We start from the raw sequence: 15315 nt of genomic DNA on the forward strand, positions 1-15315 counted from the left end.
TGGAAAATACAGTTTGAAGCAGTCTTTTGGGTAAATAGAGTGAAATACCATGTGATTCTTCTCCCTTTGAATCTCCATTTTAGTACAAGAGGTTGAAGACAGGAGCCCACACAGCAGAGCATGTGGGAGGAGGCAGGGCTAGATGAGAGTTCCAGAGCAAAGGTGACGTAAAGGTGGCAGGGGCTCAGCGGCCGCAGTGTGGAGAGGCCAACATGCCTTGCTTAGCAGCGGAAAGCTCTAGACTAAGAAGTATGCTGTTCCTCAGGATGGGACTGAACTCAAAGCCCAGAACAAATGAAATGATATAGTCACACAGGGATGGGTTGACAGCTCCCGTCAAAAATCCCTCTACCCTGAACACAACACCTAGTGTCCATGTGTGTATACAACTCTTCAGAAGCAAGAGGTCAAAGAGAAAGGAAACAAATCAGGGAATCAGAAGAGACACAGTAAGTGCGGGTGCCCAACAATACACTTCCACCTGCAGGAGACAGGCTTCCCAGCCTAACAGCGGCTCCCTGCCAGCTCTGCCCAGCACTGCACCAGCGGGCAGAGCTCCAAAGCAGCTTTTCGTTGCCCCTCTGGCAGCCTATAAGACTAAGAAAAACAGGCAAACACCGTAAGAGATGGAGATGTCAGGAACAGAAAAAATGTCTACTAGAAATGTCTACTAGTGCACGTGGAGATATTCAAGAAGCTATATCCACCTGTCTCTCTTTCTGCCCCCCACTTCTCTACCCCCCTCTCTCTCTTTTACTCTCTCTCTCTCTCTCTCTCTCTCTCTCTCTCTCACACACACACACACACACACACACAGAGGATTTAGAAAAAGAAAAGAGGAAAAATGGTGTAGCTTGGAAATTTAATATGATTTCCAAAAATTTCCCTGTATTTCATTTCATTACTTTGTGGGACTGTGTTTTGAACAAATGTTTCCCTTAAAATTTTTTACTTAGAATAGTGTTTTGCAGAGTGCTGGTGGCTCACACCTGTCATCTAGCTACCAGAAGGCTGAGATCTGAGGATCATGGTTCAAAGACAGACCAGGCAGGATAGTCTGGCAGACTCTTGTCTCCAATTAAACACCAAAGAAGCCAAAAGTGGAGCTATGGCTCAAGCTGGTAGAGTGCTATCCTTGAGCAAAAATGCTCAGGGACAGCACCCAGGTCCTGAGTTCAGGCCCCAGGACTGTACCCCCCAAAAAATTACTTAAAAGAGTAGTTTTAGGTTCACAAGCACACAGGGCACTACCGACACCCCTATCAGAGAGGTTCACAGCTACACTGATGGCATGTTACATCATTAGCAACCTTACCACTCAAGACCACACTGGCAGTAGAATTTTCTCTAGGTGTTGGACACTATGGGGTTGACAAGTTAAAGTGGAATGTATCCACCACTACTGATAGTTTTTTAATAAAAGAAGACAAAGTAAAAACAAAACCACAAAGAAAATGAATAGAAAGATGAACAGACAGGAGTTCTAGAAACTGAAATAATGGAAAACAGAAAGGAAAGAAACGAAGAGAGCTGGAATTGATGCACTAAGACCAAAGAATAGTATTCAGACTGAAAGGGCACACTAAAGTGCCCTTCACAACTGATGAACAAACACCCCATACTAAAAGAACTATTTTTAGAACATTAAAGACAAAAGATTTGCAAAGCTTCAGAATATCTTAAAAATCTGAAAAGATGTAAGATTGAAAATGACAAACCATTTTTCATTTGTCTGATTAAAAGATACAAATGTCCAAACAGCACACTACAAGGAAGATCACACAAGCTTCTGAGGAGAAGGTAAAATGGAACCAACTACAGATAGCAACGGGACAATGATTAGTAAGATTTCAAATGTGCACACCCTCCCCCCACTACTCCTTTTTTAGGGAGTTCTTCTATAGAGAGCTGAAAAAGGACACATATGCCAGTACCCTTCACTGTATCCCCCTAACTACAAAAGATTAGAAATAAAACTAATGTTTACATAACTGGGCACTGGATAAATATATTCTGGCATATTCATATTTTAAAGAACGAGGCAACTGTGAAAAGGCTGGGACTCTCACTTGTCCCACGGAAGCCCGTAGCAGCAAATTCTGCCAGCAGTGAGACCACAGAGTTGATTGATGCTGCCTGATTTTAGCACAATGCGAAGACCTGGTAAGGTCAGTTTGGAATTTTAGCCATAATTCTAATAGGGGGTATAGGATATCTCATTGTTATTTTAATTAGCCTTTCCTCAAAGAGACATTATGTGAAGCATCTTTTCATCTGTTTAGCTCCTTGTCTTCAATGAAGTTAAGGTCTGTGGTCTGTGTTTTTAACTAGAGTTTTCTCTCTAATAAGTTCTTAGTTTTGTTTTGTTTTTTTATGTCTCCTTCCCAAGTATTTTCTCCCTGTCTCTTATTATTTCTTCATTCTGTTAATGATGGATTGTGTCTCTGGTGTCAAACTAAAATAAAAAACTCATCACCAAATCCCAAATCATCTAGATTTCTCTCCTGTACTGTCCTCTGGGCATTTTATGTATCTTACACTTAGATCTGTAAGATGTTGAGTTGATTTGGCTGTGTGCAGGGGGGGGGGTAATAAGATATGTCTAGATTCATTTTTTGGAGTGATGTTCAGTTGTTCCTGCACTGTTTGTTAAAAACAGGATGTTTGTTCCTTTTTCAGCGATTGATTTATGTTTGTGGAGCTGCCTGAGACTGTTCTACTGAGAGATTTACATACTTCTGTCATTATCACAGTGTCTCAATTAGCATACTTTCACACTCCGTATTCAAATCAGTATCAATCCTCTCACTTTTCTTCAGTATTGTGCTGACTATTCTGGGCCTTTTGTCTCTCCAGATTTATCTGTTCCATATGTAAGTTTTAGAATAAGTGTGTTGCTATCTACAAAGTAACTTGCTGGGACCTTCATTGTCATTGCAGTGAATCTATAGATCTAATTGGGAAGAATTTACATCTTGACAATAGTGGATGATTCTACATATTATCATGGGATATCTCTCCATATTTAGTTCATTTGTTTTTGTTTTCAATCAGTTTTGCAATTCTCAACCTGTAAGTTTATATATCTATCTATATAGATATTACCCCTCATTTAAATAAAATACATATATAGATATATCTGTATATCTACATCTAGAGATATATCTATAGATGTCTATCTATATCTATGGATAGATACCTATAGATACACCTATATAAATATATCTATGATACAGATATAGATAGCTATACAGCTGTATCTCTGTAGATATGTATATAAGTATTTCTTTTAAAGGATGGATAATGTAAATGATATGTGATTTTAATTTCAAATTCTGCTTATTTGTTGTTGATATATTTGAAAGTGAATGACTTTTTAATATATTAACCTGTAACCTTACTATAATCACTTATTAGCTCTGGGAATCTTTTTGTCAATTCTTTAAGGTTTTCTTTTTCTTTTTTTCTTTATTTTTTTTTTGTGTTGGTTGTGGGGCCTGAACTCTGGGCCTTGACACTGTCCCTGATCTCTTCAGCTCAAGACTAGCACTCTACCACTTGAGCCAAAGCACCACTTTCAGCTTTTTCTGCTTATGTGGTGCTGTGAGGCCCAGGGCCTCATGCATGCAAAGCAAACACTACCACTGAGCCACCTTCCCAGCCCAAGATTTTCTACTTAGATAATCATATTGTTTATGAACAAGGACAGTGTTTCTTCCTTCCTTAGTACAACCTTTATTCCTTTTCCTAGCTGTGTTAGTTTGGATTTCCAGTACAATATTAAAAAGAAGTGGTAGGAAAGAAGTACATTTTTATGGTGAGATAAAATTTACATAGTATAAATTAGCTCAAAAAGTGAACAATTAATAGAACCACAGCTCTATTACCACCATCTCAACATAGTTACAATATTTTCATCACACCAGAAGAAAACCTTAAACACATATTCCCACTAAGCAGGAACTTGCCACCTTCCTCTTGGAAACCAACAATCTGTTTTCTTCTTTCCATAGTTAGTTATCTATTCTGAATACTTCAATACAATACAATCATAAAAGTGACTTTCTGTGTCATTTATCATAGTGTTTACAAAATTCATCCCATTTGGAGCATGTATCATACTTGAATACTTTTTCAAACTAAGGAATAACATATATAAATCCCACAATGCTTATTCATTGTGTTAATGGACAAGTTATTTCCCCTCTGTCTCAGGAATAGTGCTGTTATGAACATTCCTATACAAGTACTAGTTCTCAATTCTTTCAGGTGTGTGGTACCATACCTGAGCTCCATTTAACTTTCTGAAGAACTCACAGCCACTTTTCACAGCAGCTGAACCATTATACTTTCCAACTAGCAATGGAAGAGGGTTCTAATTTCTTCACGTCCTCACCAGTGTTATTTTTTTTCTTTCTTTTTTTTTTCAACGATAACTATCTTAATGGAGATAAAATGATATTTCACTGTAGTGTTCATTTGTACTTTCTTTTTTGTTGTTGTTTTTGTTTTTTTGCCAATTGTGGAGCCTGAACTCTGGGCCTGGGCGCTGTCCCTCAGCTCTTCAGTTCAAGGCTAGCACTCTACCACTTGAGCCACAGCGCCACTTCCAGCTTTTTCTGCTTATGTGGTGCTAAGGAATCAAACCCAGGGTCTCATACATGCAAGGCAAGCACTCTTCCACTGAGCCACCTTCCTAGACCGATTTGTACTTTCTTAATGACTAGTCATATTGAGAATATTTTCATCAGCTTGTTGGTCATATATGTTCTTTGGAGAAAGCTATTCAAGTACTTTGCCAATTTATAAATTAATTTTGTCTTTTTTGAAGTTGTGTTATTTATATATCTTAAATACTAGACACTTACCATATATATGATTTGCTAACATCTCCCATTCTATAGTCTTGTATTTTTTTCCTTCTTTTGTTTTTTTAGGGGAGGTATATTTAATGATGTAAAAATGTCTTATTTATATAAAGTCCAATTTATCTCTCACTTTGGGTATCTAAGAATTCATTGCTAAATCCAAGATCATCAAGACTTAGCTCTATGTTTTCTTCTAAGAGTTTAGTATTTCAGCTCTTAAATGATAGGGTTTTAATCCATTCTAAGCTCAATTCTAACTCCTTATTTCTCTATAGCCTAAGCCAAAAGCACACAGTTTTTAGTACTGTGGCTTTACAGTGAGTCTTTACTTTTATTATCTTTAAGTAGTTGTACAAAGGAGTTGCTATTTAACAAATCAGTTATGAATACAATGCCTTGATCAATGTCACCGCTTTCAACATTCTCACCCACTCCTCTCCATGCAATAAATTGTTAAACGGAAATTTAAGAACTACAGCCCTGCACTTTTTTTCAATGTTGTTTTGGTTATTTTGAGCTTCTCTATTATGTACATAATCTTAACAGTTAATACCACAAAACATTAATGTAGTTTCATGGCTTCGCTCCAAAACACATAAAAGCTATCACTCTAAACTTTTAAGATACTAATAAAAATAATTTTTAGAGAGACTCTGGAAATTCTATTTAACCAGCTATATTTCAGAAGAGAATTCACATTTGTTTATTCATTCCCTAACCCCGGAAAATACACATGATAGCATTAACATAACTCAGCGGAGAGAAACTGGGGTTGCTGGGAGACAGAGATAAAGGGTAGATTTCCTCTATTTTTTGTGCATTCTGAATTTTAGCAAAATTTTCCTATATTAATTAAAAAAACAATTTGAGAAGAGAATATAATTTTGCAGCTTCACATGGACTAAGAAAGCCTTGGACAAATAATGGCTTTAAGGTTGTAGGAAAGTGGTTTCTGTCCCCTCTGTGGGTTGCTAGGTGAGCTCTGGCACCTGTTTGTGGGCCAGCAGCCAGTGCTAAGGATGAAGCAGAGTGCCAGTAAAGCACAGCTATTCTGATGCTAATTGGCCTCATGGGGACCCTTTTACCCAAATGAGTTCATCAGCTGAAGCAGCATATGGTCACCTGTCAAATTCTGAACGTTGATTACATAGTTTACTAATACTTTATTTTTCTATGCTTATTTCAACTCTTTTAAGGCAGGGAGGAGAGGAATATCTGCTTTATTGATTCATTCTGACTCTACCTGTTGAACTAGGGAAAAAAGAAATGTAAGATAAGATTACTATAGCAAATTTTTGTTTGTTAGAATTGGGTACATTTTATAATAGATACATAATGCACAACTTTTAAATGATAAAGAATTTATACATGTCTCTGAAAAATTCTGAAAAAAATGAAGAAAAAAGTATTTCTTTTGGAACTTCTCTATGTGACAGATTATCTGTTCTAGTCAATCAAAAACATAATTGCCTCATAATCATGCAGAGTGGAGAGAATCTAGGAAATATTTAATATGCAGAGGTTTAGCACAATGACTGACAACTACTGTAGGAAATTCACATCTAATTCTCCCACAGAATGCAAATGCAAGACTGAGCTCAATAAAAGGCCCTGACTCAGTTAAGAAATAATTTACTCTGCACTAATGAGAGAACCTGTCATATAGCACAGGAAAATTATTTCATTTAGCCTCAGATTAGAAATATTTCAGAAGCAAAATGGCCTACAGAGTTAAGCATTAAAATATTCATGAAAAGAGTATCTTCAAAGAGATGAATAATTATAAATGCTGTGGTTCAACATATAAATATACAGTCCTTTGCAGATAAATGTTCTGAGGTCCAGGAAATGCAGTATTTTCAAGCTCAGCAATGGCTTCAGGAAAGTCCAATGAACGAGTAAATACAAAGCCAAGTCATTCTTGCTAATTATCAATTATTTTTTCTCAAGTGTCCCTTAACTTTTGCTATTGCACAGTAATTCCACTACGTACTGACAGTCATCTTAGCCTGTCAGGCTCCAACTAAAGGAACCAGCAAATTCTGTTAATCCTGTTTATTTTTTGACACCATTTCAGTCTGTCCCTTTTCTTCCTTCCTTACTTCAAGCCTATTTCTTTATGTTGGGTCATAGCATAGTTTCCTCACTGGTCCATGTGTCCTCCATTGCTCTCTGCTCTTTAACTCTACCCTCTATGTTGCCACCCAAGGGAATATTGGATGAATACGATGTTAATTTTGTGCTCAAACTCTTCAGTTGGGCCCACTGCTTAAAGGATGTGTCCAATGTTATAGGATAGCACTTCAGAGTGCCCTTCATGAAACAACATCCACTCATTAACTCCCTTGCCATCTGATGTCCACTTAGGCTCTAGTGGTAATACTCTCTGAACTTTTTGTAACCCAGTGTTTTCCTTCTCACTTTCTCAAGTGCAGCTCAGCAGGCTCTCCACCTTTCTGAATCTTCAGGGTAGCTTAAGACACAACTCATCCTCTTACAGCATCCTGACCACATGTCACCATCTATTACCAACATTCTTTGTCTGTGTGCTTGGGTCTCACCCAAGTATAGGTCCCAGAAGGGCAAGAGTCACATCTAACCTCCTTGATGGCACCAAACACCTTACAGAAGCTTTGAAACTAGGGACAGTAAAGAAATTGAATGGAAAGAAGTTACAGGATCGACAGATCGTATGAGTTGAATATATACTTCAATTAAAATACATTTGAGTTTACACACACACACACACACACGCACACACACACACTCGAAGGTTGCTGGAAATATGTGCTTATTATAAAATATTCAATCTTACATTTTTAGGCTAAATTTCTCATTCTAAGTAATAAATTTGAGAAGAGGGAAATGAATAAATCAAGCTAGTTTGATCTCAAATTCAAAAATTAATCTTCATTGAATATAATAGCACACACCTATGATCTCAACACTTGGAAGGCTGAAACAGGAGAACCACAAGTTTGAGTCCAGTCTGAGCCTATATAGCAAAAGCCTATTTCATAACAAAAAGAAAAACAACAAAATTATCACTTTAGAAATACCTAACTATATTTGTGTGGCTTCTCTATAAAACAACATTCTCTATAAAACACACATTTATAGTTTGTGTTGTGTGTGTGTGTGTGTGTGTGTGTGTATGTGTGTCTGTGTCTGTGTGTGTCTGTGTCTGTGTCTGTGTGTATGCTAGTCCTGGAGCTTGAACTTAGGGACTGGGTACTGAACTTTTTTTGCTCAAGTCTAGTGCTCTATAACTAAAGCCACAGTTCCACTTCCATCTTTTGGTAGTTAATTGGAGATAAGAGTCTCACTGACTTTCTTGCCTGAGCTGGCTTTGAATCACAAACTTCAGATCTCAGCCTCCTGAATAACTAGGATTATAGGTGTGAGCGCCCAGCACCCAGCTGGGGCCTTTTTTGTCCTCTATATGACCTTGCTTTTAAAATATACTTTGAAGACTTTGAACAGAGCAGTGAAAAAAGTCTAAAAGAAATCATATTTATAAAAAAATGCAGTAATGCACTTTAAGTAAAGCACTTTAATGCAGTAAAGATGCTCCTTACCAAACTATACTAACAAAAAGATATTCTTAAAAAATAATTTAAAACACAGTCGTAATTTCACAGTGCTTAGAGAGATCAAGGAACTGCAGCTTGAGGCCAGCCCAGAATAAAGGTACATGAGACTCCATATCTCAACCAATGGCTGTGAGTGGCGGCACACATCTATTATCCCAGCTAGGAGGGAAGCACAATGGCTGTGTGTACTGACACACACTTGTCATCCTGGACTCGGAGAAACACAAGTAGAAGGACTGTAGCTCAGGCTAGCCTAGGTATGAAGCTTGGCCCTACCCTGAAAACCACCCATGAAAAAAGGTGCTGAGATGTAGCGCAAGTGGTAGAGTTGCCTGCCTAGCATGTATGAGGCCCTGAGTTCAATTAACTGAAAAAAGTAATTAACTTAAAAAAAAGTTAAAGTTGAAATAACAAGGAAAATCAATTTTACTTTATAGGATAGAGTAGAATAGGCAGGATCTCAGGAAAGTATCATTAGTAACTGTTTCTGTACAGTTAGTATACACAAACAACCAGAATATCACTGCTTAGTCACTGCTGAAGCATGAAAATACCAGTTCAATGAACAGAAAAGTAGCAAACAGAATGACATATGGCAATACCAAAATATTGAACTTGAACATTTCACACCTAGCTCTAGTCCTTAGTAATCGAAGTACGCTGTAGGCTAGGAGCATCAACACCTGAGAACGTGTAGGAAACACAAGTTTCCATACTCCGCTCAGACCTTCTGAGCCAGAATCTGCATCAAATATCCCTTGGTAAGTAAAACCTGAAAGCTACCTTAATTTTTTAGTGACTTCTGGAATTCTCCCATGTAAAATCCTAGTCAAAAAATAGCCTTCCTGTAAGTAGAAGACTCGATAAATTTTAGAACATGCATTTGGAATAAAAGAATTAAATATTTACATGGCCTTTGCCTTAGAGAACATGTCATCTACCAGCTGGCTACAGAACCACAACTCAGAGCACTGAACTGGGTCTTTGTTTCCTCCACATTCACCAGCATTGTTGGTTCAGTGATGGAACTCAGTAAATGCAGGATAAATGGACTGAATGAATACACTTGGGCAGACAAAGACTAAAGTGCCAGGGCCACTCTGAACAGTTGAACTCTCACTCCATGACAGGGTTAATTATGTCTTAGAGTTCACCAAAACTCTTAACCAGACTTGAGCTGGATGGAGGATGGTATTGTTTTAGGTGGTTTGTGTTTGTGTTTGTTTGTTTTTGGTGGTTTCTGAGGGCACAGCTGACATTGAGTCTCAGTGCCTCATACTTGTTAGGCAAACATTTCCTTTAATCTCAATGCTTCATACTTGCTAGGAGAACATTTCCTTTAATCTTTCAAAACTTGCCTTTTTAAGAAGCCCTCCTACCAAAAAAAGTAAAAGAAAAAAGTAGAGACTGAATTAATGCTTTTTTTCTCTAAGGCATCAAACTGAAAGGTAGATGATGTGAAGTTTGGGGGGAAAAAAAGAACAGAGTTGATTTTGCAAATTGGAAGAGCAAGCTTATTCACTGAGTGAGTACCCTAGAAAGACCCTAACCAAGTGCAAGAGATTTCAAAATTCTCTACTTTAAAAGTATGTATAATATAGAGGTTTTACACACTCAAATATACAGTCTCTCTGTTGAGAGAGGCCCTCCTCCACGTACCAAAAATGCTCCTGCACTTGTCTATGGAGTGTATGAAGAATGCAAGGTCTGAACCTTTCCTTAGCCAGTCTTATCAGGACTATGTGTGGAGCAAGTAACGTTAATTCAAGACAGCCAGAAAGGCTTTCTTGGTTCCAGACTCTCACAGTGTGAACCCCTCTCACTTTTTGTCTCCTGCAGCACCAACACAGATGAGCAGGCATCCACCTTGAGGCCACTGCAACCATCCCAGAGTGATATTAACTTGGGAAGAGGATCAATTCAAACCATTTCATGGTTCCTGACCCTGGTACTGAAGAAACCACTTATCTTATCAAGATTTATCTTACCGGATCCAGGTTCTTAAACAGCAAGATGTCTTTGCAAGCCTCTTGCAATCTATTTCTTTGATCATCAGTTTTGGGATGTATAATCTAAAATGATACAAAATCATGGGGAAAAAAGGAGTTAATACCAATCAAAATTGTTTAAGAAGCAACAGGTATGCTAGAAAGAACTGTTAGTGCTCTTGTTCATTTAGATTCACCTGAGATTCACTTCAGGTGACAGGACAATGAGCCTACTCAGTAGGGAAAGTAATACAGCTTGTCAGGAGACAGTACACATCCCTCAACACAGCACTGGATTGTCTGCAACGACCAACATCCATCACATAGAACTGGATTGGCTGCATTTATCAACACGGCACTGGAAAGTAGGGGCCGGGAGTGTTTGTTTTTGTTTTGTCCTGGTACTGTGACATAAACTCAGGGCCTAGAAACTGTACCTTGGCTTTTGGGTGTTTTGTTTGTTTGTTTGTTTTTTTTGTCAGTCTTAGGGCCTGAACTCTGGGTGCTGTCCCTGAGCTCTTCAGCTCAAGGCTAGAGCTCTACTACTTGAGCCACAGTGCCACTTCTGGCTTTTTCTGCTTATGTGGTGCTGAGGAATCAAACCCAGGGCCTCATGCATGCAAGGCAAGCACTCTACCACTGTGCCACCTTCCCAGCCAATACCTTGGCTTTTTTTACTCTAGGCTGGTGATTTACCACTTAGGCTACAGCTCCACTCTAGCTTTTTTTTCTAATTAACTGGAGATAGGAGTCTCACCAGCTTTCCTGCCCAGGCTAGCTTCAAACTGTGAACCTCAAATCTCAGCCTCCTGAGTAGCTAGGTGTAAGCCACTGGCACTCACTGTTTAAGTACAGCTCTCCCACCCTAGTTCATTATGAAATTATGTAAGACTGGCTAAAGAGACGCAAAAGTTCACAGCCAGTAGGGACAAGTACAAAAGGACAATATATTACAACAGCCACACTGAAAATTTAGAGATGGCCTTCATTTGTTTTCTCCTAAATTCAACAGTCTTCAAGATGTAGGTCTTTCCTTTGAAACTCAATTAACTTTCTAGAAACAAGTAAATTCTTAAATGCATATTGTACTTAATATTAAATAAATGTTTGTGTGAATTGGAGATCATTGTACCCACAGAGTGTAAGGAATTTCCAGACGACAGCGAGCAACTGTATATCCTGAAAGATAGTGATGTTCATGGTAAAACTGAATCAAAAAAACTGCTGATACATTCATTTATTTTTATTATCTCTCTCTCTCTCTCTCTCATACACACACACACACACACACACACACACACACACACACACACACACATACACACACAGGGTCTTGTTATGTAGCCCTATATGATTGAAGGCCAGCCTTCAATCCTCCAGCCTCCATCCCTTGAGTGCTGGAGTTATAAGCAAGGGCTATCATGCCTGGTATAAATCGCTCATTTTAGAGTAAACTCAGAAGAAACTAATATTCTATAGTCTCACTAAACTTTTATTCCAGAAGGATGAAGACTGCAGAATGCCCTCTGTAAGAGTGTCTTGTAAACTCTTGAGTCTTTCTGGCCTAAGAGAAGGCTAAAGATATCTACAAATAAAGCTGTGCTTTGTTTTGTTGCTATTTTTAAGTTAGTAATAAAACTTGAACTCAGGGCCTGCTGCTGTTCCTAAGCTTTTCTGTCAAGGCTAGTGCTCTATCACTTTAAGACATAGCTCAATATCTGGTTTTCTGACAGCTAATGGAGGTAAGAGTCTCACAGACTGGCTTTGAACCGCAATCCTCAGATCTCAACCTCCAGTGTAGCCAGGATTACATGTGTGAGCCACCAGGGCTCAGCTTACAAATAAAGTTTAATGGAGCACTGGCACGTTATTTTATTTATTTGCTTTGTGACCAATTTTAAGCTACAATAGCAGAGCTGAGTAGCTGTAAGAGACTTTGTAATCCCAAAACCTAAAATACTGACTTTTTGAAAATAGTGAATTTTAGTTAAAAGAAAATCACAACAGAAGTTTGGCATCTCCGGCTCCCCTGAAGAAAGAGAATTAGAAAAACAATTAATATAGTTTACTTATACAGTTCTTTAAAGAAGATTGAGTTATCTTGTGACACAAATTTGTACAAGATTATTTTCACATTGTCCAACCCATTCTTCATAGAGTTGAAAGTAATCTCTCTTTTTTAAATTTTTTATTGTGAAATTACCATACAGAGGGGTTACAATTACACGGGCAAGGTAATGAGTACATTTCTAATCAAGCATTGTTGCCTCTCCTTTGTTTCTCCTTCCCATCTCCTGAAAGCAATCTTTTAAAAGATTTAACCAGTGTCTGCTTTGGCAACACATATACTAAAATTGGAACAATACAGAGAAGATTAGCATGGCCCCTGCTCAAGGATGACATGCAAATTCGTGAAGCGTTCCATATTGTTATGTTTTTTCTTTCTGGCGATTGTTTCTAACATATTTATAAGATGATTTCTTTGTTGCTTTGTATGTCCCTCCCCCACAGTATAACCCCTGCCTTCATTGTATTTGTTTTTGGTATAACTTGTGGAGGGGAAGGGAAAAAACAAATTGTTTAACTAGGGATACAGATGGACCCATTGCAACAATGAGATGTACAAGTCATTATGTCGAAAAACAAACTTTACAACTTTGGTAGAGGGGGGGATGGGAAAGGGAAACAAAGGAGGAGGCAACAATGCTTGATAAGAAATGTACTCACTACCTTGCTCATGTAATTGTAACCCCTCTTATGGTATTTTCGCAAAAAAAAAAAAAAAAAAGTAGAGATAATAATGTTAAAAAAAAAAAAAAAAAGAACACCCCAGTCTGCCAGACATGGTACTGTCCTATAATCCCAGCTACTAGGAGGAGGAGGAGGAGGAAGGATATCAACTTAAGTCCCAGACTGGCCCCAGGCAAAACTGTAAGACCCTACAAGAAAAACATAGTAAAGCAAAAGAAAAACATAGTAAAGCAAAAGGACTGGGGGCATTGTACAAGGCCTCGAGGTCCATCCTCAATACTGTAAAAACAAAACCAAAACAAACACCCCCTTCTCCAGCTTCAAAATGCAATGGACGCCATCATGTCTGTAGGTGCCCTTTGTTTTGTATATAATAAGTTATCTGATTTGGGGAAGTGAAGAGGAATCACAGAAATCATGGGACGAAAGGGTGAAAATGCAACAGACTAGACTCACTAGACACTATGTTGGAAATGAACTTTACAACTTAAGAGAGGAGGGGAGTTGGGGAGGAGAGAAAGTGGGAGAAAATAAAGGACAGGGTAACACTGTTGGAAAAATAAATGTACTCATTACCTTATTACTTATGTAACTATAACTCCTCTGCACATCACCTTTACAATAAAATGTGCGTGTGTGTGTGTGTGTGTGTGTGTATACACACACACATATATACATATATATGTATGTGTATACATATATATGTATGTGTGTATGTGTATATTCATATATATGTATATATGTATGTGTATATATACATATATGTATGTATGCATATATGTATACACACACACACACACACATATCCCCACCATTTCTTCCTTTCCCACCCGCACTGAGCCATTCAAATCCAGCCACACCTGCCATCACACTATTGGTCAGATCAAGCCAAAACACTGTGCAGGCTGGCAAGATTCCTCAGACCTTCTGGCCTTGAACTACTCTGAAGAATCAGGGCTCCAGTGGTTTAGGGTTTTAATTCTTACCCTGTTTCACTGCATCTTTAGCATTTCCTATTTTTAAGTGCCCATTGATTTACTTGGTTTATATCTGCTCTAGACTCTAAGCTCCTAGGACTTGTTCATCTTGCTCACTACTGTACAACTGGCCAGATATGCAGAAGGCTTCCAAAGAAATTCTGTGGAAAATAATACATACCCCACTCTTAAACACTACCAGGTTATGCAAGCTAGATACATACAATCCTTAAATTCTTATTAAAAGTATTCCAACTAAAACTTAACTGTTTTTCAATGACTCATAAGTAGTTATGTTTTCTTTGAATTTATATCAGAAAATAAATACCCATGTATACTAGAGATTTGAGGATCTGGTAATTACCCCAGAAATAATATTGAATATCTAAATGCTATGTCATCTACAAAACACAATACAGATTTTCCTCACAGTTTCCAATTATCTGCCTAGATTGAATAAATCCTAAGGGCTATAATTTAGATTGCCTTCTAGTTTCTAAGACAAAAATATATATATAGTCTTTATTAATGTCTAGAGAAAAGAACACTCAACCTAAATGAGAAACTAAAGCACTTTATTATAATCATTACCATCCAATTAATATATGAATTACAAAAAAAGCTTTAAAGAGGTATGGGTGGGCAGTCTTTAAGTAAATGCCCAACCACATAACCGAATCCTCCTGTAGGCCTGCCTACCCCCTTGTTTATTAGTGGTCTTGAGTAGCCACATTCATTTGCCAACCATGGCTCAATTCTCATCACCACCGGGTTTATCCGAAACTCTTGGGAAAACTGAATTTTGAACTGAGAGACACAGCAATAGAGAGAATGGAAGCCAGGTGCTTTCCAAAGACAACATTCAAGTCCTGAACTCCTGCTGCTGAAGCTGAAGGACTGCAGAGGTGCCCGCTTGCCACAGCTTCACCTTTTCCAAATTGGTTCTCTAAGCATCTGCCCAATAAACTCTCCCCAGTATTTTCTTTCTTATGTTTAATCTCCATTTGATTGGGTTCTACTATGCACTCAAGTGAATCTTAATTGGGATAACCTCCTTCACTGTGAGCAATTAGTTTGAATAAGCCAACACTTCACTCTCATACATTCAACAGTAGCTAAACTCCCTCTGCATACTGTA

At 38.1% G+C, this 15315-nt stretch overlaps 1 protein-coding gene and 1 non-coding gene across 2 annotated transcripts in view; one reads left to right on the forward strand and one right to left on the reverse strand.

Moving 5' to 3' along the window:
• Prkar2b (protein kinase cAMP-dependent type II regulatory subunit beta) overlaps positions 1-15315 on the reverse strand; it is an 83656-nt gene that overhangs the window by 19428 nt on the left and 48913 nt on the right. Inside the window, exon 4 of the mRNA XM_069996239.1 lies at positions 10450-10533. Coding sequence (XP_069852340.1) covers positions 10450-10533 — 84 coding nt within the window. The remainder of the gene's footprint in view (positions 1-10449; positions 10534-15315) is intronic.
• LOC138810298 (U6 spliceosomal RNA) lies at positions 12774-12880 on the forward strand. Its single transcript, XR_011367095.1, has one exon. It is a non-coding gene; the product is annotated as a U6 spliceosomal RNA (small nuclear RNA).

Source organism: Dipodomys merriami, unplaced genomic scaffold (genome assembly GCF_024711535.1).
Source record: "Dipodomys merriami isolate MVZ:Mamm:240054 unplaced genomic scaffold, mDipMer1.0.p SCAF_5, whole genome shotgun sequence".
NCBI lineage: Eukaryota > Metazoa > Chordata > Mammalia > Rodentia > Heteromyidae > Dipodomys > Dipodomys merriami.